The following is a 23,247-nucleotide window of genomic DNA, read 5'->3' as shown; positions in this document are numbered from 1 at the left end:
CAAATAGAAGATGTTATTATATAAAAACGTGATGGAAACTATTCCTTTTCCTCCTACTTAACATGACAGTAAACTATTAGCAATTATTGCAAATTGATTATGAGAGTATATTTATGTTAACTCAGTCATTCACCAAATATTTATTAAGTATGTACCACGTCTGTGGCAACTATACAAGTTATTATTAGTATGTTGATAAGAATATGCACTACAATAAGTGTAAATCAGCAAACGAAACGGTGGTGTTAAAAAGAAATAGAGAAATAATGCCTGATAGGAATTATAGGCAACTATTCAAAGTACCAAAGAGAGACATAAAGAGGGCCCAAGGAGATGGGAACCTAATTGCTACTCAGGAGCAGGAATTAACCAGGGAATAAAAACAAACCTCCAGTTTTAAATTTGAAAATGGGAATCAACCATTTCAGCACAAGTGAAATTTAGTGTGCCATCTAGACTTTGGATGCAATAGGCAAAAACAATGTCTAGACAAATATTGTCCTTTTATTCTAGTTTGAATAAAAATAAAACACACATAGAGTGAACAGTAAGGACATTTAAAAGACCCTGAAAAAAAAATACCCCCTGGGAAATGATTTTCTTCACAAATTAGAAACATACATTTTTAAAAAAGATACCATCAAGAAAATCCTATAGAACATTATATTTACTGAAAAAGAGCTGAGAGATAAATAGAAATGGATGAAAAAATTACACTATGAAAAAGAAGAGGAATATATTAAAAATACATCAAAATGATATTAATTATGCAATAGCAGATTTGATACCACAGAAAATTGAATTAGGATGTGGAAGATAACATTTAAAACTTTTTCCAGGGGCTGGGCGCGGTGGCTCACACCTGTAATCCTAGCCCTCTGGGAGGCCGAGGCGGGTGGATCGCTCGAGGTCAGGAGTTCGAGACTAGCCTGAGCGAGACCCCATCTCTACTAAAAATAGAAATAAAAATTATCTGGACAACTAAAAACATATATAGAAAAAATTAACTAGGCATGGTGGCGCATGCCTGTAGTCCCAGCTACTCGGGAGGCTGAGGCAGGAGGATTGCTTGAGCCCAGTAGTTTGAGGTTGCTGTGAGCTAGGCTGATGCCACGGCACTCACTCTAGCCTAGGCAACAAAGTGAGACTCTGTCTCAAAAAAAAAAAAAAAAAAAAAACTTTTTCCAGAGAGTGGAGGAAAAGAATGGATGCATTCACAGTACGCCAAGGAACAAAAAGTTGGAAAAAATGACATAGAAGATGACAGGTGTAAAAGTATGAAAATAAAGAGCTGTCACACAGATGAATGGTATTTCATAAGAAAATACCAGAACACATGTAACCAAATCTATTTCCAACCATACTAGACGTCTGTATATACAGTTTGAAAGAGCTTGCCAGATGTAAATGAGAAAACCACATCCAAGCCTATTGTACAAAGTTGGGCATCCACCCCCAGGACTCACAGCACTATGTTCATTCTTTCTAGTAGACACATTCTAGATAGCCAATTTAATTGGAAAAATACAGAAAAATCTACACATTTATAGGAAGAAAAATATATTAGCTGTACTAAACAATGAACAATTCACCTACAAAACCAAGAGGCCAGCACATAACAAAGATAGATGTCTAGGAAAGTAGCATTCGCTTAGTATTTGTTGAAAGAATAACGATTTAGACAATCATAAATTAACAAAATTGAAAAGATAAAAAAAAAAAGCAGTAGATAACCTGAGTGGCACCATAGATATCCTGGGAAGAAATGGAAAAAGCTGAAGAGATCTAACCTCTAAAACAGGTGCTGGGACCAGATGGTTTTATAAATTAATCCTCTCAACCTTCAAGGGACCTGATAATGCCAATGATGTTTAAATTATTTCAAGATGTGAAAAACAGAAAGATAGCTTGATTGTTTTATAAAGCTAGTATAACAACAATACTAAAACATGGCAAAGAAAATAAAAGAAATAAAAATGGAAAATCAATTTTGCTGTTGAATATAGATATAAAAAGTAATATATTTGCAAACTGAAATCCCACACTGTATTGGCATAATGTGAGAATCAAGCATATCATAGAATAACAATAATAGATTCTTAACAGGAAACATATTAATATGTTCTCTATATATCCCATTCCCACCTTCCCAAATACTTTAACTGTTCATCTCTTTATGGCAAAGTAGGACTGGAGTTAGGTCTGTCTTGTCCATTGCTATATCCTCTATGCCTATCCCAATACCTTGCCAGAGCAATCAATAAATCTTTCTCAATATCTGAAAAATTGAATGGAGAAGTTGTTGCAGAGTGAGGGGAGATATTTACAATAGATAAAAATAAAATTTAGCAGATGAAAAACAATGAGTCAATTATTAGTTGGGAGGAGCATAGTATGAGAAAATAAACATAATTTTGATATATCACTTTGGTTCAGAAATGAACATTAGAAAATTAATCCCAATAATGTAAACACAGAGTATTGATTTAACTACAAATGCAATTTTAGGAATATGGGGTGAGGAGTATGAGATGCTATTTTAAGAAAGTATAATTTTCCATAATAAATGAGAAATCAAAACATAATCTAATATGTATGCATCAATTGATAGTAGTTTAAGCATATCATTTAGGTACTGTATATAGAGGTAGTTACTTAGATTGTATAAAACAAAACAACTGGAGGAGTTTCAATCTGGTTGTTTCTAGGGAGTAGAATTACAGAGGCCTGGGCAGGGGACTGTGTTTTTTTAGTATTACAATCATCCTTAAGTATTATAAGCAAGATCATAAATTCTTAAATGACTTTAAAAGTATTGTTTGAACTTTTAATATTTTCAGCATATATTTGGTAAAATAAGAACATAAATATATTAAGCCTGAATATAACCACATTAATTTTAAATGATAGTCTCTATTTGAGATAAGGATAGAGCAAGACTGGTCTTCAAATAAACTTTTTGTAGGATTCAAATTCATAAACTTAATCAACAGGGCATTTTTGCATTATTTATTAGCCTTAGGAATCTATAACTTCTGATCTAGTAACCTGTTTTCTTAGAGTTTATTCTCAAGAAATAGTAAAGATCATATCCATTTACACCATTGACTTTGCTTGTGGTCTGTCATTCTCCTCTCACTTCCCTTTAAATGTTGGAGGTTTTTAAAGTGCATGCTTAGGCCCTTTTTCTATAGTGTTTCTAAACATCCTTATCCAGGCCCACAGTTTAAGTTACCATCTACTCACCAATGATCTACAAACTTTGTTTCTATCTCTAACTTCTCTTCTGAATCTAGAATCCCTTATCTAATGACATTTTAGAATCTTCTCCTTGGTTGTTTCAAAAACACCTTAAGCACAATACTTACAAAGTTGAACTTACGATCTTCTTCCATAAAGTTTGCCATTCTCTGAAGTTCTCTAAAAAAATCCATCCAGTTTCTCAACTCCAAATTTAGGAGTCATCACTAAAATTTCAAGCCATGACCAGCCATTTACCAGATCATATTGATATAATCTTCTAAATGTTTGCCAAATCTCTACTTTTCCTTAAGACCTACACTACTTCTATCCAATGTCAAGATATAAGTATCTGCTTCCTGGGCAACTAACTGTTCTCTCTACATATGTGCTTGCCTTTGCAATATACTCTTTACATGGCTATAAGAGAGATTCAATTTTTTAATGTGGAATATGTTTCACTGATAACATATCCATACACAGGCATCAGTTTTTTGTCAATAATAAAGTATGAGTCTATATTCAAATCAATAACTTCTGCAAAAGAGCTATAAGATATGAAGTTAGAGGATGATGAAGGAGGATGAATGAAGAAGGAGAATGAAGAAAGAGAAATAAGTTGAAGAGAAAGAGGGAGATGAAAAAGAAATAAGAAGAACAACAAGAATAATAAGAACAAGAACAGGGAGATTGAAACACGTTCAAATTAATTCTCTATAGATAATTTTAAACACTAAAAAAAAAAAATGATGAAAGGACAACCATACTCAATTTCTTCCCAAATTCAGAGAAGCTCAACAAATTTTTCAAAAGCAACCACTACCAGAAAACAGACTCTGTGATTATCAATCAGATCTAGTCCAATTGCCTCAGAGAGAGGCACCTTCTCATTATTTGATTAATATCTCTTACACTGTTAAGAGTCAAAGAAAAAAAGGAGTGGCATATAAACTGATCGAAGCAAAAGACAGAACCAAGCAACTAACCAAATAAAAGAATGGATTTGTGCAACATGGCTTCAGCTCCAGCTATTGTTTGTGCCCAAAATGCTCCCCTAACCTGCTATTTCCTTTATTCCCCCTTCTTATTCAGATTTCAGCTCAAATATAATTTCCTTACTGAAGCTTTGCCTAATTTCCAAAACCCATGTAGTATTGTTTCTAACATCCTGATTTTACTTTCTTGTGTTTATTACGGTGGTTATTTGTAGAGATTTTATGAAAGTATGCCTCTTCTTCATTAGTCTGTGAGTCCTTTGAGAGTAAAAACACATCCTGATATAGCACCAGAGCCTACATTGAAGCCTTGAAGGCACTCTATAAGTTTTTTTGAAGAAATGTGTAAACAAAAAATGAGAATAAGTAAATGAACAATCTAAAATCTCACAATACTTGATTGTGACTTTTGTTTTGCTTTCTGAGTTTAAGTCTGTCTTTAGGTCATAAAAATGTTGACTACAATTAAATTTGTTTTATGTGTAATAAAAAGTAGAAAAAGGAAATCACTTGATACATAGAAAGAAAGTCAAAGTATCTCTCTCACTTCCCTAATTTCAATCCCACTGCCCTAAGCAGTGTTAATTAACAACCTATATATAAAGTCTTCCATGCCTTTATCTTTGCTCATAATAATAGCTAAGGTTTATTGAGTGTATACTATATGTGAAAAAATTTTCTAAGCATTTTACATTATGATTTCATTTATTTCTCAAAAAGCTATACAACTAATGGACGTGGAGTGCACTGTATGGGCGAAGAGCACACTTGTAGCCCTGGCTTCTAACCAAAATGTTTGTACCCTCATACTACCATACCTCCGTAATATTCTGAAATTAAAAAAAAGCTACAATAAAAGTACAATACTACCCTATTTACAGATAGAAAAACTGAAGTACAGAGAGATTAAGCAACTCCTCCAAGATGGGAAGGTCACATGGCTAGTCAGAAGCAGAGCCAGCATTCGAACAAAAGCTCAGATGATCTGGCACCAGAGTCTTCTATGACCTCGTATTGCATCTTTCTCAACATATACACTAACTTACTATATATACCTACCTACCATGTATAGAGAGGCATTCAGTAATGTGTTTACAAAGCTGTTAGAAGTATGCCTGGCGTATAGTAAACACTCACTCAATGTATGCTGTTGTTGCTGTAATGTTTGTTTTAACAAAATAGAATCTTACTATACATATTAATCTATAACTTGCTTTTATTATTTAACAATATAGCATAAATATCTAGCATCATCTCTTCTAATTTATTTATGTATATGAACCTATCTATCCATATATACAAACCATTTTACAGAAATGGATTCCTTTATGCTTGGAATTTTTCTCCCAATTCCTATCTTCTTCCCTTTATCCAGTCACTCTCTGCATTCTAAGGAACATATTAACAACTTGATTAAAATGTGTTTTGTAAAATATTATGATTAATCCGACTGTACCTCCAAGTTCAACAGAAAAGAAGAAAGCATTTCAAAGAACAACAACAAAAACTCCACAAACACACTCACAGACAAAGCCCTTTGGTCATTACTTGTACTATACAGTATCATATTATATCTACTTCTATGTATTTTTCTTTTCTCATTTAGATTTATCTGGTAGAAATAATTCAAAATCAACTAATAGAATTCTATTTTATTATTTTATTGACTATATAGTAGGCTCAAGAATAAGAGTTTATGTCAAAATTCTTTTCTTGATGTGCACTTTATTTCTAGGTTTTTGCTGCCACAAACAATGCTGCAAAAAAACATACTCAGATATAAATTTACACATGCTGTTTTAATTGCAAAGTTAAGAAACACACCATTTTAAATTTTAATAGATATTATCAAATTGCTTTCCACATTTCTACCACAAGTAAATGAAAGTACCCTTTTCCCCACATGCCCGCCAACAGTAGATGAATTTGTAGTTGTCACTTTATTTTGCATTTCACCGACTAGTGAGTTTGAAAAATCTCTTCATAGATTTATATTTCCTCTTATGTGAATGGTCTGTTCATATTCTTTGTCCATATTTCTGTGGAAGTATTTTCTTTTTATTTTATATATATACATATTATATATGCCTTTTATCATCTGCATTGCAATTTTTTATCAAATCACATTTTTCCTTTTACCTTATTTATTAGGATCTTTTGCCATTGAAAATTTTTTTAAGTTTTGTCAATTAACATATTCATATTTTATACTTATGCAAATTACTAACTTATTACCTATCAGCTTCACACCCACCCTTCTAAACTCGGCTCTATGATCCTGAGGCCGACACTCTGCAATCCCCATTTCTACATACCAGTGGTGCCCATGTTGAGCTCTGCCCAAGGTGGAGCTAAGGGAGATGGTGAAGTTGCAGGAGGATGCCAGGACTTGGTTCTTTCTGTTTGCGTATCTACTTCCTGGGGGCTTTTTGTGGATGCAAGTGGCTTGCTGCTTCATCCCCACAGCAGCAGGCCCTTCCTACAGCAGCAGCTGAATCAATATTCAATTTTTTTCCAAACTCATAGAATCAGCCTCATTGCACCCTCTTCAAAGACACTAACACCAGTTGAGCCGTACCCCATTTTAGAATTCTATCTTTAAGCACTTCCTCTAATGTTGAAGTTGTAATATTCAAACTTTTCTTCGGTTCCTCAGCCCTAGGGACGGTAGCTGCCCCCTGCATTTACTACCTCTATGATATTTTGGAGTCCTCTTTTAACCCTTTTAGCTACCTCTTTAGCAACATTATACTTAGTTATAACATTTTTTTCTTTGAAATTCTCGATTAGACTAAATGGGTGGTTCCTAAATCTCACTTCAATATTTATATAATAATTCATAAACTAATTTGGATTATTTATATTTTCTTAAATACAAATAATTTATTGGTCCTAGATTTTCAAATTTATTACCATAGTAATGCTTGTATTTTTTATTTCTTCAATATTGATGATTAAATCTTCTTTATCATTCTAATGTGTATTATATTTTTTCACTTAATTAAAATAACTAGATTATCTATATTACTGGTTTTGTGTGTGCATCTGTGTATATGCATGTGTGTGCATGTATATATGTGTTTTTAGGTCCATATATGTGTATATGTGCTTATGTATATTACATGCTTGCTCATGTGTGTCTGTGAGTTATTTCTGTATATATATATGTGTGTGTTTTATAGCCATATAGCACAGCCTAGTGATAAGAACATTGTGTAATTGTTAAGAGAGTGTAGTTATTAACTTAAAGCTCTAGTGCAGGATTCAGCAAACTTTTTCTATAAAAGGCTGGATTTGAAGGCCGGAGATCTGTGTCTTAACAACTTAACTCTGTCATCATAACACCAAAGCATTCATAAACAATGTAAAAATAAACAGGCTTGCTCTGATAATTTTTTCCTTTATCCTATGACTTGCCCAAGAAACTTACCTTTTATTGTCTATATCTCATTAAATATTACTTTCCCCAGGAGTCTTTCTGTGATTCTCTACTGGATCCTTATTATTTAAGGTGTCACCTGTACTAGGAACATCCATATCACCTGGGAGCTTATTAGAAATTCAGAATCTTGGGCTCCAGGCAGTGGTGTGCTGGAGTTGGCTCACTGGCCCACATTGGCTCACATAGGTTCATGAGAGCTGCATATTCACAACTCTTCCCAAATCTGAGTTCAATGACATCAGGTTGGTAGCTTGCAATTGTCCATGGAGGGAATATGTGCACTATGGAACTTGGCAAATGCTACAAATGAGTGTTTCAGAAAACAAGTTTTCCAGCACACCATTGGCCTAATGAATCAGAATCTGCATTTTAATAAGATCTCTAGGGCATTTGTATAAACATTAAAATTTGACAAGCACTAAACCAGATCTTTTATTTGCTCAAAGTACATGTTAGAATCACATTGTATGCTAATTAAAATACATATTCCTGAACCTCATGAGTACATACTGATTTGGAAACTTTAAGTAGAGCCTCAAAAGAAGAAATATTTTTATGTAAAAATATGCATCTAAGCTTTCTGCTTAGTTCTTATGCACCCAAAAGGTTGACAATTACTGCTCTAAAATGTCTGTTCCCAGAGCATGCTTTACTTTCTAATTTATAATAGAGCAGAACTGAGAGTCATGAAAAATTATTCCCATGCGTTGAGACCTAATCACAGAGCTTATAAAACTTGTATGACTGAATTTCAGAATTGTTATGGACTGCTGACTCCTTTGTGCCTTCATTTTCCACCTTTTAAAACAGGAATGTGTGTGGTGGTCATCTTGTGCCAACAATGTATACTGGGTATATGGGGGTAGATAATTTGTCTCTTTTAGTTTCACAGGTCTATAAATTTAGACGAACTAAACTCAAGGAGTTATAGTTAAGAAACTAGACTTCAGGCACATCATCAACGCCTGGATCTAATTTAGATGAATTTCTGGCCTTCCAGCCAATGCTGTGATTGGATGAAACTTCTGAGAGGACTTAGGAAGGGATCACATGTAGGAGGACATGAATCATTGGGAGCCAGAGGAGGACTGTTTCAGGACTTTCTAGTATCCCTCATTTGCCTAATGTTGGTTTCAAAATCATTAGGGTTATTGGAATGTAGGGAGGATGATGAGGTAGAAAGAACTTGAAAGTTCTTAGTACATTGGAGATTGAGTTCAGCACTTCCTGGAGCAATCAGATGTGTAAAGCTAACCTCCTTCATGGGTTTGCTGAAGTTCCCACACTGCTAAGGATCTCACCAGTGAAATTCACCTCTTGACAATTATATCTCTCTCTGGCAGGTTGTGTTTTTCCTTAGTTCTGAGGCATCCAGCAGAGAAAGCTCAGACACACAGAAACCATCTTTCTCTAGTTCAGTTACTAACCCTTTTATATCCTCCACCTGGACAAGGAACTTCAAATTCATCATACGTGTCTTTCATCCATGGTGATGGTTACTCACTTTGGAATGTGGATTCTATTGTCTTCAGGCTTAGCTCAAACTTCCAATTTAAACATCCTATTATTCTAGTAGAGTACTTGGCACATCGTGGATTTTAAATAAATATTTCTGGAGTGTAAGAAAGCCACCCATTATAAAACCGAGACTATCTTATATTTGAGGGTTTTTCTTTTCTGAATATATCTTTTTATCTTATTTCACCAATGAGCTTAAAAATTCATATGAGTATTATAGAAAAAATTGAAAACTCATACTGTCTTCTTAATTTGAGAAGCAAATACTGTCATAAAAATTATAGCCCCTTAATTTGTATAAAGTTTCAGTTATGCAAGATGAAAAAATGTTGGAGATCTGCTTTATAGCATTATATTTATAGTTAACAATAATAAACTAGTTAAAAAATTGTTAAGGTGGTAGATCTGTGTTTTTATAAGCACAATAAAAACATAGATATACCCTCAGAAACCTTGAAAACAGGATATGTTTTTCAATAGAAAAAAAATCTTTATTAAAAATAATAACAGTATACATTTAAGCAGGCAATAAAATCAGTAATAATGTGAAATAATTTTTTGTATTTGGGAAATTTGAATTGTGGGATAATTAATAATGGGAAGAATTATTTGAATAGATAGCAGAAAGAGACGTGATGAAATTTAGAATCTATTTGCCCTGAGATGTGATTTTTTTGCCCCTTTTGCTTATCAAGAGCTAGTGAGATTGACTTTGAACTTGAATATTTGTTTTTATTAGTGTTTCCCTCTGATGATTATATTATATTTTCTTTGCATTATTTCCAATAACTATGTTCCTTGTAAGGCCTGACTTGATGTTTTCCACATGAATTATATGAGGACGGTGATTTTACAGAGAGGTTAATTTTTTTAATGTAAGAAAATGTAGATATTTTCTGAAGGAAAAGGCACTTCTACAGACAACTTTGGTTCATTTGATGCTGCCTGCTCTACCCTGTTCTACTCAATCACTGCGTTAGACATATTGTGACAAAAGGCTCATTTTCATCAAAAGAAATTCCCAAAGGGTTTGCAATGCAGATGAAATGGAATTAATTAAATATAGTCTAACATAAGGTGATTGGGAAAATATATATATGTATGTGTGTGTATGTGTGTATATATATATATATGTATATACATATATATATATATATATAAATTGCATTTTAGTCAGTTTTTATGATACTGGGAGCATTTTTTTTAAATCTTTGTTTCTGAGTGGCATGAAGAATCCTACATAGAAGCTTTTCTACTTTCTGAAAAACAGCTAGTTTCTTTGGCAATTCAACATAGAACAAAGAAATCAAAAATGCTGTGTGCTAAAACAGATCCACAGTAGATATTTGGTAGAGGCAAGGCAGACTAACATTAATAAATGAAGCTAATTAGGCTTGATTTGCATATTTAACTCATCTTAATTACACATGGATTCAGCAAACATTTTAAAAGCTGTAATCAATCTTTCACAGACATGGTTAGTTATTTACATGAAATAACAAAAACTAAGAGTCTTCTTAATGATTACTCTGTTTCCAATTTATTTGCCAGTGAGATCATTCTAGTAATAATAATGGGAATTTATTATTTTGACAGTTTATAAACCCATAAGGCTAAAATTCTTTGGTTTCATAAAGATATTTTTTAAATTTTGCAGAAAATATGAAATATAAATTATTCTATTATATTAAAACATTTAACCTTGTTCAATTAAAAAAGAATCTTCATAAATTTCTTTTGAAATTAATTTTTAAACTTGATAACTAAGGTAATAACTATAACAGAAACAACTGCTCCTAGCTGAGAAGGAATAGGGAAATATTTCCCTCACAGCTGGATAAACTTTAGTTCCACCCAGGCTTAGACACTGTTTGCTTTCTCTTCTTTAGTAGTACTTTTAATTGGTTATAAAATTTGTAATAAATATATATAAAGCACAATTATACATTATAATTCTCCTTTAACTTCAATATATTTTACTCAGAGAATTTTTCTTAGATGTTCTTAAATATTATACTATAAGAAATTATTTTCTAAAAATATACAGGAGTGATCTTAGGAGGAGATGGTGCCTCTATTGTGATGTGAAGGGCTAGCAGGTATATTAGGAGTGGCTAAGAACAGGAGGTGCTGTGAACAGGAAAAAAACCTTATTACAAAAATTTAGTGCAAAAAACTTTATTTTGTGCAACTGTCAAATTGTTGTGAATTTCCATTATTAGGGCTCCATTTCTTAGAGTTCCTTCCCATAGGGGTTCTTTTATAAAATCAAAAATCCTAAGAGGTTATCCCATTTGCCTGAATTGCCTTGAAAAGGCAGAGACCCTATGGTAAAGAAAGGAAAGTTGGTGAAGGGGAAGCTTACTATACTTATATAATATGTTTCCTAGGATCAGCCTATGTGTATTAATTTAAAAATATTTATTAAATGTCTTTCATGTGCCAGTTCATCATTGTGGTTATAATTATAAATTATATACCCTGTTCTACTCAATCACTGTGTTAGATATATTGTGATGTGAAGAAAATAGATGTTATCTTTGCTATCATAGAGCTTGCAATCTGCATATTCTCATTATGTAATAATTAACATTTATTGAGCACTTGCTGTGTCCCAGGCAGAAATCTAAGTACTTTAGATGAATTGACTTAATTCTCAAAATGGCACTATGTTGTAGATACTATTACTATATTATTCCTATTTCACAGACAAAAATACTGAGGCTTAGAATGTTACAAGGACCAAGTAAGAAGCAAAGCCCAAATTCAAACCCAAATAGTTTCACTCCAGACACTGTGCTCTTAATCATTACATTATGCGCATGAATAATATTCAAGTCTGTTTAGATATATACTCAGATATGACATAAAATATGCAACTTTTCATTTTGAGACTGCTTGTACATAAGCTCAATGTACATTTATACAATATTTGTAATTTCTATCTATAATGCAATAAATACTGTAATGTCACAGTTTAACTTTTTGAAACAAGCTAAATCCCCAATGACTATTACATTCCTAATATATTTTATGAGTAGTAGAATAAGGATATCTCTATCCCTTTGTTATGGGTTGAATTATGTCCCCTCAAATCCGTGTGTTGATGTCCTAATCCCCAATACTTCAGAAGGTGATTGTATTTGGAGATAGAGTCTTTAAAGAGGTAATTAAGGTTAAAGGACATCATTGGGATATGCCCTAATCCACTGGTGACTGGTGTCCTATAAGAAGACATTAGAACACAGATACAGAGAAAAAAACATATAAAGATATAGAGAGATGGCAGCCATCTACAAGCCAAGAAGAAAGGCTTCATAATGAAACCAGCCCTACCTAGACCTTGATCTTGGACTTCTAGACTACAGAACTGTGAAAAAATAAATTTGTGTTGTTTAAGCCACCTGGTCTGTGGCACTTTGTTATGGTAGCCCTAGCAAACTAAATTCCCTTAATTGTGTCGAAGGATGAGAACACCACTCAGTATCTGAAACCAAAAGCTAAGTGTATAGTATACTTAAGTGTGGGAGAATTATACTAGTCAGTTACACATTAAGTAAATCCAGTTGCTGGTCTTAGGTCGTTTTTGTGAAGATTACTTTGGGTTGTTTTGGTCACAGAGGGCGAAATGGGTTCTAGTTTTAGAATAGTAGCTTGAGTTGGTCAATGAGACTTGTTTTTGCCAGTTACAGAAGTAGAAGAAAGTTGATAACAGGCTTAGAAACATGTTCACTGCAGTGAATCTTAAGCCAATTGGCTGACTTTCAAATCATGAATCTATTGCTATTTGGCTTTTAGAGGAGTGCTGGCTGTAGTTGTCATTGATTAATTAGATCGTTTTCAAACAAGTTGTCATTGTTTATTTGTAAGCAGGGCTACAGAATTGTTACTAATTGATTAGATGAGTTTAAAACTAGTTCTGGTGTTTGTTACCATGGGTATAGAACAATGAGTCTTTTCCTGGGAGAATGGTAACTTTTTAAATTTAGCCAACAAAAATTAATAAGTAGAACAACGAACAGAAAAAAACCCTACAAATTATTCTATAAATGCTAATTTCCTAACTTGTGTAGGCATTAGCTAATCATTTTATATGAATTTCTCCAACTGTAAATGGGGATTTAAAATATTACTAATTTTATATGGTAGAGATTAAAAGTGTTACTATGTGTAAAGTATTTAGCATAGTGTTTATACGAATAAGAGATATTATCAATAACTTTCCAACGAGCTGAATTCTAAACCTTGCAATTTCACTCCCGTATCACATTCTTCATCACCACCATATATTACCTCTCGTAATAAAATGCACATATAGTGCATGATTTAACTTATGCAAGAACTGAGGTAGACACATGAGATGGTGAGGAAAAGGAATTGGACACAGACTTGTCCATAATACACAAAAAACATATTTACAGTGGTTGCATCTGGGGTGACCTGAGATGTGAAACTAACTTTTCATTGAATAGTCATTTGTAATACTTGATTTTACAGCCATATTCTTGTTTCTTTTCTTAATAAAATATAATTAATTTAAAAATTGGATTCTTTTAACTAAGAAGATATGAGGGAACTTTCTGGAGTGATGGAAATGTTCTGTATCTTAATCTGAGTTGCAGCTACACCGATATACACAGAGATAAAAATTCATTGAGCTAAACTGCTAAGATATCTTTTACTACACGTAAATTATGTCACTAAGATAAAAATTGCTTTACTATGTCAAAAAGGCATTTTAAAAGGTATCCTTCAGGGGAAAAAGCTGAATTCAGTGGGCTCACTTTATGATTTTAAGACTTAAATTTTTTTCAAAAGAATATTGAATTCATTGATTAAATAAGTAAGTCATTATAATGAGAAAGGAAATTTTTGAGCATTAGCTCTTTAATGATTTTAGTGATAATATGTTTGACTGCTTGGTTTGTGATTTAATTTAGACCTAATTTTTAAGAGTTTTTAAGGTTTTTTGTCTTCAGTATTAGACTTTTGATAAGTATTATTTTAATATTTTTTCAACTTTTCACATGGCACTATTGACAGTAAAAAGGCTTTTAATATTCTAGAGGAGACAAGATTAATCTTTATTCATAGGGTTTATGTCAATCAGGCTAGGCTAGATTGTATTATAGTAACAAACAACTTCCAAATCTCATGACATCTATATTTTGCTCCTGCTCTGCGTCCTTCATAGATTGGAAGTGGGGGGGCTGGGGGAGATTTTGGCTTATCTTACTTACTCAGGGCTCCAGAATTATCTAGCAGCCACTAACTTGAATTCTGTTGGTTTCTGCTGGAGAGAAAAGGGGCCTCTGGAGGGATTGCACCTGTAATTAAAGGCTAGAAAGGTAGGGTTAGGGGAACACGAGGGGGGTATTACATCTTATTTCCCCTCACAGCTCTTGAGCCAGAATTTATTACATGTCCTCACACAACCACATGGGGGCCAGGAGGTGCATACATACCCAGAAAGGAGGGAATTGGAAAAATTTGGCAAATGGGCCCACTCCCTTCATCTCTTTGCACATAAAGGGTTAAGTGACTTTCGAATTAGACAAAATAAGGCCACTGTCTTGGCCCTGGCACTTTGTAATCTGTGGATTAAGTGCCTTTGTTTTCTCCTCTCTGAAAGGGAAATTATTAATACAATAGTAGCTGTCGCATAGAGTTGTTGTGAGGATTAAGTATGATCATGACACTAAAACACTTAGTAGGATGCTTTAGGTACATAATAAGTACTCAATAAATGTAAAGCTGCTGCCTCCACCTAGAATCATCATTTCCCTATAGTTGTTTCAAATGTAATAGGCAATGGAAAAGCCAATGGGTGAATATGCTCCTCAGCTAGAACCATGTTATGGGAAAGACATTGAGGGAATAAGACAGTGCACACATTTCACGTCATGACTGATCAAGATTAAATGTCAAGAAGACCACACTATTTGTGCACCAATAACCATATCTGGTGAGGGCGGGTTTTTTCTAATTTCATTTATAATCTCCATGTCACCCTGTTTACTTTTTCACTCGACAACTATTTATCAAATCTTATCAGCTGTTTTAGGCCTTGGGGAAAATAAGATGGTGGAAAAGGCAAACAAGTTTCTCATGTGGAGCTGAATTCTGGTGGCGAGAGACTTACGATAAACAACGAAACACATTCATTAAGTAATTTTAGTTAATAATTAGTGATATGGAGGAAACAAAACACAGTGACTTGTTTGTAGGGTATTGATACCTGTGAATACAGTTGAACGCAGAAATCTCAGGGACTTGACACAGTAGAAGCTTGGTTCTCATTAATGGGATATCCAGTTGGAAAGTCCTGATTGGTGGCTTTTCTCCTTGGGGAGAAACCTTTGCTCTGAAATGTAAACAAATCTTCCCTGAAGAGGCTCCTTCCATTTTATGTAACCTCATAATCTAGAGCCCTCTGCCTATAGCCTGCAAAGAGGGGAAGATAAAGCATTTAGGAGGGTATGGGGGATCATTTTTTACGGGCCACACCTACACGGGACTTACGCATTTCACTGGCAGGACGTTATACTTAACCTCAAGTCTGCCGTGTGCCCAATAGGAAAAAGAAGGGAGTTTCGTAAAACAGTTTCTGCTACTGTAATGACTGGTTGTAAGACAGGGGTCAAGAATATTAGATCTCAGACACCACTGAAAAGGTTGTGTTTGAGTTGAAAGCAGAATGGGAAGAACAAGGGCATGTATATATCTACATGAGAGCACGCAAGGTAGAGAAAACAGAAAGTACAAAGGCAGGAGCATGCGAGGCCTGTAAGAAAACAGGAAGACCAGTGTGACAGCTTTATGATTTTTTGTTTACATTTACTTATTTATTATCCTGACAGGAAGAAGGGGGTTTCTGTATCAGAGAGCAAATCATTTCCTTACTCACAGAACAGCTTGTGTTTATTTTCCATTCCATTCCCAAGTTCCCCGTGGGGGCAGGAGGTAAGCAGTGATGCCCAGGTGTACCCTGCGGGTATAGTGAGACTATGTACCACAGAAACTATGAAACCCTCCTTTCCTCCAGGAGTGGATAGGGACAGGGGAGAGAGAGAGAGAAATTTTTGTTTCTGACATGTAAACAAACCTTTCTTGAACAGGTGGAAAGGCCTCTAGGCTTACAACTCCTGGGCTGTAAGCAAATGCCTCTGGGGGTTCAGGGGTGGGCGGATGTTCCCAAATCTCTCCAGAGGTCTCTACCTTTAGGGTTGCTGCTATTGAATCATTGCGGGTCCCAGAACTCTTTGCTGAGAAATCCCTGACCGTGAAGAAACATGAACATATTCAAGGAGCACAGTGAATGAGAAGGAAGAGTGGTAAAGGTTAAGCTCAGGTATGTAGACAGGAGCTGAACAATGTAGAGCTTTAGGATTTAGGCAAAGAGTGTGGGATTTATTCTGAGTATAATGGTAGTGTTTTGGATGGCTTCAAGAGAGAAAGTCATGATCTGATTCAGTTTTGTTGATTGCTGTAGTGTCTGTGAAAGGAATGGCTGGGGTGTGGGGTAAGAGTGGGAGCCAGGAGCCCCCTAAGGAAGTCCCTGCTACAGTCAGGCTCTGTAGGAACATGTCCTGCCCTGGAGTGGCATGAGTGGAGAGGGACAGAGTAGGCAGAGTACGGCACATTTTGAAGAAAGAGTTATACTGTATGAGAGGTGGGGCGGGGATGGGGGAAGAAAGAGAGGCATTCTGATTTTCAGGTTTTTGATTGTCTTGTTTTTTTGTTTGTTTGAGCAGCTGATGATGTCGTTTACATGTTGTATAAGGGAAAAATTTGGTGAAGATCAAGATAGGTAGCTGAGAAGTAGTCAATCAAAAAGTCTCCTTTTGCATATCATGTCTGACGTGCTGTGTCAGAGAGGTCACCAGCAGCAAACAGGTGATACACGTGGTAAACTCAAGTTTAATATTATAGAGGTGTGGGCAGGTTAAGGGAGCCAGCGCAGCACACAGGGACTCACCACGATGGGAAGCCACCACTCTCCTAGGCAAAGGAAGGAGAACATTATCAGATGCAGTGGTGAGCTGCTGCCGTGGGAGAGGTTAGAGGAGCTGTAGAATTTGGTGGAGGATAGGATGATTGAAAAAATCACAGCTGAACAGAAAGGGAGCAAAAGTGGCATTCTATCCATCCTCTCTCTTTTTCTGCTTGTTCATATCCAGGTGCTTCCCCCTGTTTGAATCCAACCAGAGCCCAGAGGGCCTGAGAGCCGGGGTGATATAGTTAGTAGAGCAGGGGGCAGGGCAGCGCCACTTGGGAAGTCAATCTGAGGGCAACAGAGAAAACAGCACCTCTGCCTCCAAGACCTCATTAGGGAGGCAGATATATGTATTCAGATTTGGAGTTCATTGAAGAGGTTTGGGTGGAGATGTTGATTTGGAAATTCTCAACGTGTCAATAGTATTAATATATATCTCTAGTATTAAGAGCTGATATTTGCCAAGCTCTTACTTTATGCTAGGCAATACACCAACATTTCCCATGCGTTATTATCTCAATTCTCCTTACAAAACTATAGGTTAAATACCATTGCCTCATTGTACACAGTAGGCAACTGCAGCACAGTGGAGTGAAGCGATTTGGATTTTGTTTTGTTTTGTTTTGTTTTGTTTGTTAGACACAAGGTGTTGCTTTTTGGCCAGGCTGATCACAGCTCACTGCAATCTTGAACTCCTGTGCTCGAGTGATCCTCCTGCCTCACCTTCCCAAGTAGCTAGGACTACAAGTGTGTGCCAACACACTTGGCTAAATTGTTTTTTGTTTGTTTGTTTGTAGAGACTGGGTCTCACTATGTTGCCCAGAGTGGGCTAGAACTCCTGCCTCTGCCTCCCAAAGTGCTGAGATTACAGGCTTGAGCCACTGTGCCCGGCAATAACTAGGGTCACATAGTTATGAGGTGGCAGATCTGAGAATTAAGCGCCAGGCATTTCCATCCCCAAGGCAAGCAGTAGAAAGCATTATTGCACATAGCTTCTCTGTCTGAGAGAATCAAATGCTGGAGCAATGCATATTGGGTCACATGATAATTTTTTTGTAAATTCTTCTCTTTTTTTAAAAATTTTTTCTACTCCTTTGAAAGCAAAAATTCTGACAAGAATTCATCAAAGAGGATATTCCAAATTTTAATGTCCCAGTTTGGGTATTGCTTTTGATTAAGGCTATTTGCAGACTAGAATATTAGTAGCCCAAATATTCCCTATACCACAAAAGAATAGATTCATTTTTATCTTAGGAACAAAGCTGGATAGAAAAGCTTTTTTAACTTTTCGTAATTCATGAAACATTTATCTTCGAGTCAGGTTTTGTTATAGCAGCACAAATGTGGTCCGTCAGCATTTCCTTTATAACCCTATATTTCTAGGGCTTTTCAAAAATGCCTTAGAGATTCTACTTTGAATTAAAACTTGGCATTCAGAATTTGAATCAAAAAATTACATTTTCCTTACCAATTAATCAAATAGTTTAGAGATTCTCAAGTTAGAAGAACACTAAATGTAACACTTTTATTAATGCAAAAAATATTTTAAGACAAATATGCTAATTTAAATCTTTGTAAAAGTATTAACATTCACTGTACATGTATAATATTATATCATTATATATTAGTTCTCAAAGAAAATTAACCATAAAAGTTTCTAAGATAATATAAAAAAACTAATTATAACATTTTATACTTTGCCTTTTTGGCTTTGTAAGTAATTTATTTCTACTTTGGGAATTTGGATGATTTGAAGTTCTCAGCATAATTGGTTTGAAGTTATAGCAGTATCGAGATACTAAACCAGAATAACAAGGGATAGGGGGAAGATCCTGAGAGAGTGCCAACATGTTTCAGTGTATTTTTGTGAAATTTAAATTTATGTGGGGAAGTTTTTCACTCTAGGAGCAGGAATTAGTAGTAAGCACTAATTCTGTAAATAGATATTTGAAATTTAACTTGCTGAATACAATGGCAATAGTGAAAATTAAATGGAGTTTAATTATAAAGCCTTTCCAACTTTGTTTAGTTCAAAAATATTCCATGAATGACCGACAACACAATGAGGGATATTATTTTGATGATCTATCTTTAGTATCTTATTTTGTAGTCTTTCTGTAATCTCTCACCCAGCTTTAAAAGCTTTAAGGCTAAATTAATACAAGGTAGCGAATGAGAATAGATGAAGCCTTTTGAGTAAATCTGCTTTTCTCCTGACTGATTTCCCTGCAGCCACACTGGCTTCCTTTTTCCAGAAATAAGTGAGACAAACTCCTACCTGGGGACGTTTGCTCTAGCTTTTCTTTCCACATGAAACATTTTTCCTCCAAATGTCTTCTTGGCCAATTCCCTTACTAACTTCAGTCTTCGCTCAAACCGTACCTTCTGAGTGAGGCCAAACTGGATCACTGGATCTGATAATATGCTTTGTCTTTAGCCTCTCAATCCCAAAACTCATGATATCCCTAACCTTGCTTGACATTTTCTTCTTTTCACATTTATTATCTTCTAACACACTTTATGCCTTTTTAATAAAATGTCTATCTTCCCCCAGTAGAATTTAGGCCCATAAGAATAAGGTTCTTTGTCTATTTTGTTGCTATATCCTAAGCACCTAGAATTTTGACTGCCATATATTAATTGCTCAAAAATATTTCTTGGATGAACAAATTATCAAATGAGATCTGAATTTCAAAGGCAGTAGCAAGAATCTCCAAACAGTAGTCTAGATATAACTTTCCCTGGTTCTTCTATAGAATTTGTATTTCTCTATAATAGTCAAGAATGTCCTTTGAACATTGATATCAAAATAAAAGCCCCCACATTTAGATCCCCATTGTAACGTGTTTTGGATCTATCTTTCTTAGAAACATATAAACTGAAGCTTTAAAATTTTGTAGTTAATTTTAATTTTAACTATTATTTGGAAAAGATAAGCTGTATGGATAGATACAAGGTATAGTTTTAACAAAACAATGTATAACATTTTATATACATGTAATGATATTAATGCTGAACTGTGAAAATTTAGGGATTAAAATGTAATTCTAAAGTCAAAAAAAAAAAAAAGACTACTGCTCCCCTCCCCTAGCAGTGGTGGAATGCTGTGATGAAAACGAGAGCTTTGACCCCAGGACTTGAAAACTATATTAATTGTGAAATGGAGGCACTTATTGAGAGTTCACCACCAGCCCAACTGTGTAAAAGCAAGAACAATAGAATTTCAGTATAGATACGAGCACTGTGGTACATTCACCAGCATAGCTTTGTATGATTCTGAATGGTAGTCAAGCTAGTATTTTCTATTGTGAAGATGTATTAATTTTTTATTGGGATAAAAAATTGTTTTAAAGCTTACATAAATGTATTTTTCAATTTCTTTTCATGTATCAAATGGAATTTATTTGATTTTATTTCTGCTTTGTCTTCCTAGGGTAAATGTGAGCAGTCACTTTATGGTCACATGCATTCTGTCAACGATGCCACCTTTGCTCCAAGGGTAAGTTCAAGTTGCCCAATAAATTATTTTAATGTTTCATGTATAGAAATTCTTCTTATGAAACAAATTACCAAGGTATAATGGTAACTTAATTGGGTGAGAAGGAGAACAAATTTAGGAATTAATTATAAACAATTAAAAACATATAGATGGTATAGGGTTACAGAATATTGAAGCAACTTCATGTACACACACACACAATAAGTAGTAGCAGGAGTGAAGAGGAATTCTATTGTACTCAGCTCTACTTAAACACATTTTTAAGAACATTTTGTCTAATTTGGGCTTCAAAAAAGTAAGTATGATATAGACTGCATTAGATTTTAATGCAGAATCATAAGAACAACTAAAGTTCTTGAAAAGAAACCTGAAGAATAAAAAAAAAACAGTTAAAGAAACAAACATTTTATTCAGCTTAGAACAGAACAACTGTGATTTGACAGCTTTTCAATTACTCATGGAAAAGTTTCAAATATCTTTCTTCGTATATACTAATGACAAAACAAAAGTGTTTTATTTGCAACTGCAGATATCCATTCAAATGTAAAGATGATTTCACCAATGAAAATTGTTAAAACATTGCTTTGAGTTTGCTGTGGTTTGAATGCTGCTCCAAAGTTCATGTGTCAGAAGCTTATTCCCCAATGCAACAGTGTTTGGAGGTGGGGCCTAATGAGAAGTATTTAGGTCATGAGGGCTCCACCCTCACAAACAAATTAATGTCTATTAAAAAGCGCTTAAGGTCGTGAGTTCTATCTCTTTCACTATTGTGGTCTCCTGCCCTTCTGCCTTCCATTATGGGATGACACAGCATGAAGGCCCTCATGAGATACCCGTGCCATGCTCTTGTACTTCCCAGTCTCCAGAACTATAAGAAATAAATTTCTTTTTTTATTTATAAATTACCCAGTCTGTGGTATTCTAATATAGCAACACAAAATGAACTGAGACAGTTGCTAAGCTAATTGAGGGTGTGTTTAAAAGGGTTCAGATAGTAATCATGGAAGGATGATTTAAGTTTTTTTCTTCTTGGATGAAAGTTATTTGTCTAAATAGATGACCTCTCAAGGCTGTTCAAACTCTACAATTTAATTATACCTAACATTTTAATTTGTCTCTAAGTTCCCAGTAGAGTGAGAATCTTAATTCCATATTCTAATTCTTTTCCAATTAGCTGAAAAAGAAATCTGATAGATTACTTACATCTAACTTCAAAATGATAGCATAGTCAAAATTCTGTTTCTATCATGCTATTATTATTCTTTTAAAAATAGGAAAAATGCTCACTAAAAATTATATCTAACAAGGGAATGTTGATTGCTCAAAGTAAAATTGTGCTGGTGTCATTGTTAGGCTTGGGACTTTTAATGATGGGCTCAACCACAATTATATTTTAATAGATTTGTCTTTTTAAGGAATATTCCATTTAATTGACTGTAGTGAACTGATTAGTTCAAAATTATTATATTATGGTTTGGTTCTAGATACCAAGCAAAATTTTATTTCTAGAAGAATATAGAGATATTTAAGCACTGTGGTCTCATGTGATATAGGATATAGTTTTATGCTAAAACTCTATTAAGTGTCTTATAGCTTTATATGTCCCGAGAAAATTAAATGAAGCTGAAATGAAGTAAACTAAAATTTTATAAACCAGGCATTTTATTTTGGCAAGGAATATCATAGCTGAAAAAGACACACTGTTTGGCATTATAAATAGTAAAATTAATAAATATGGAAATAGCCAAATTAGATTTATAGAATCAGCAATCAAGGAAGACATACATTAATTATAAATATTTTAAAGGGCAAGATGATAAATATGAGGTCCATGTATCCAATGTCAAAGTAGCTAACCTGTTTTCATGCACACACTTTGTTCAACCAAACAGTGTTCCAAATAAATATCCCCAAGCCTCATTAGAATTTTCCATTAATTGCTTTCTTCTTGACACAAATATTTATTAATTATTAAGAAAACGGTGCTTTGTTATGATGACTGATGTTTTTAAGTGAAATTTTCATCACTTATATGAACTGTTTTAAAAATATTTTATGTCCCATACCTGCTAAGGAATGTCAGGAAGGTGGGAGGCAGCAGTGTCTGCAAAGCACAAAAAATTTGTGTATTTCTTGAGAACATGGCATTATGACACAGTTCACATTCAAGCAATCAAAGTTGTGATAAGAAATGTATTATATGGTGCATATATAACAGACAATGATTTTAATTAGTTAGATTAGCCTTGCTAATTGTTTGATGCCTTTAGGGATGGGGATTCATGTTACATTACTAGTTAAAGTTACATTTAGCTATTTACATAAAACACAGTCTTAGGAAAATTCTACAAATTCAGCTTTGGAAACAGAAATCACTTATATGAAATTTAATATTATCAAGCTAGAAATCTAGATTTATAGAAACAGGAGTGATGTTAACAAGATGGCAGAATAGGATGTAGACCCCTCATAACCCTCCACAACAACAAAAATTCTGCACCCATACACAGACAAAAATATATCCACAGGAATCCCAGAATTCAGGTAGGAGGCTATA

At 34.3% G+C, this 23,247-nt stretch overlaps 1 protein-coding gene across 1 annotated transcript in view; it reads left to right on the top strand.

Moving 5' to 3' along the window:
• LOC123643397 (sperm-associated antigen 16 protein-like) overlaps positions 1-23,247 on the top strand; it is a 312,541-nt gene that overhangs the window by 62,481 nt on the left and 226,813 nt on the right. Inside the window, exon 2 of the mRNA XM_045558912.1 lies at positions 20,625-20,690. Coding sequence (XP_045414868.1) covers positions 20,655-20,690 — 36 coding nt within the window. The 5' untranslated portion in view covers positions 20,625-20,654. The remainder of the gene's footprint in view (positions 1-20,624; positions 20,691-23,247) is intronic.

This window comes from Lemur catta, chromosome 8 (genome assembly GCF_020740605.2).
Source record: "Lemur catta isolate mLemCat1 chromosome 8, mLemCat1.pri, whole genome shotgun sequence".
NCBI classification, from domain to species: domain Eukaryota; kingdom Metazoa; phylum Chordata; class Mammalia; order Primates; family Lemuridae; genus Lemur; species Lemur catta.
The sequence above is the reverse complement of the archived record's forward strand: the minus strand, read 5'-3'. Positions and strand labels throughout refer to the sequence as shown.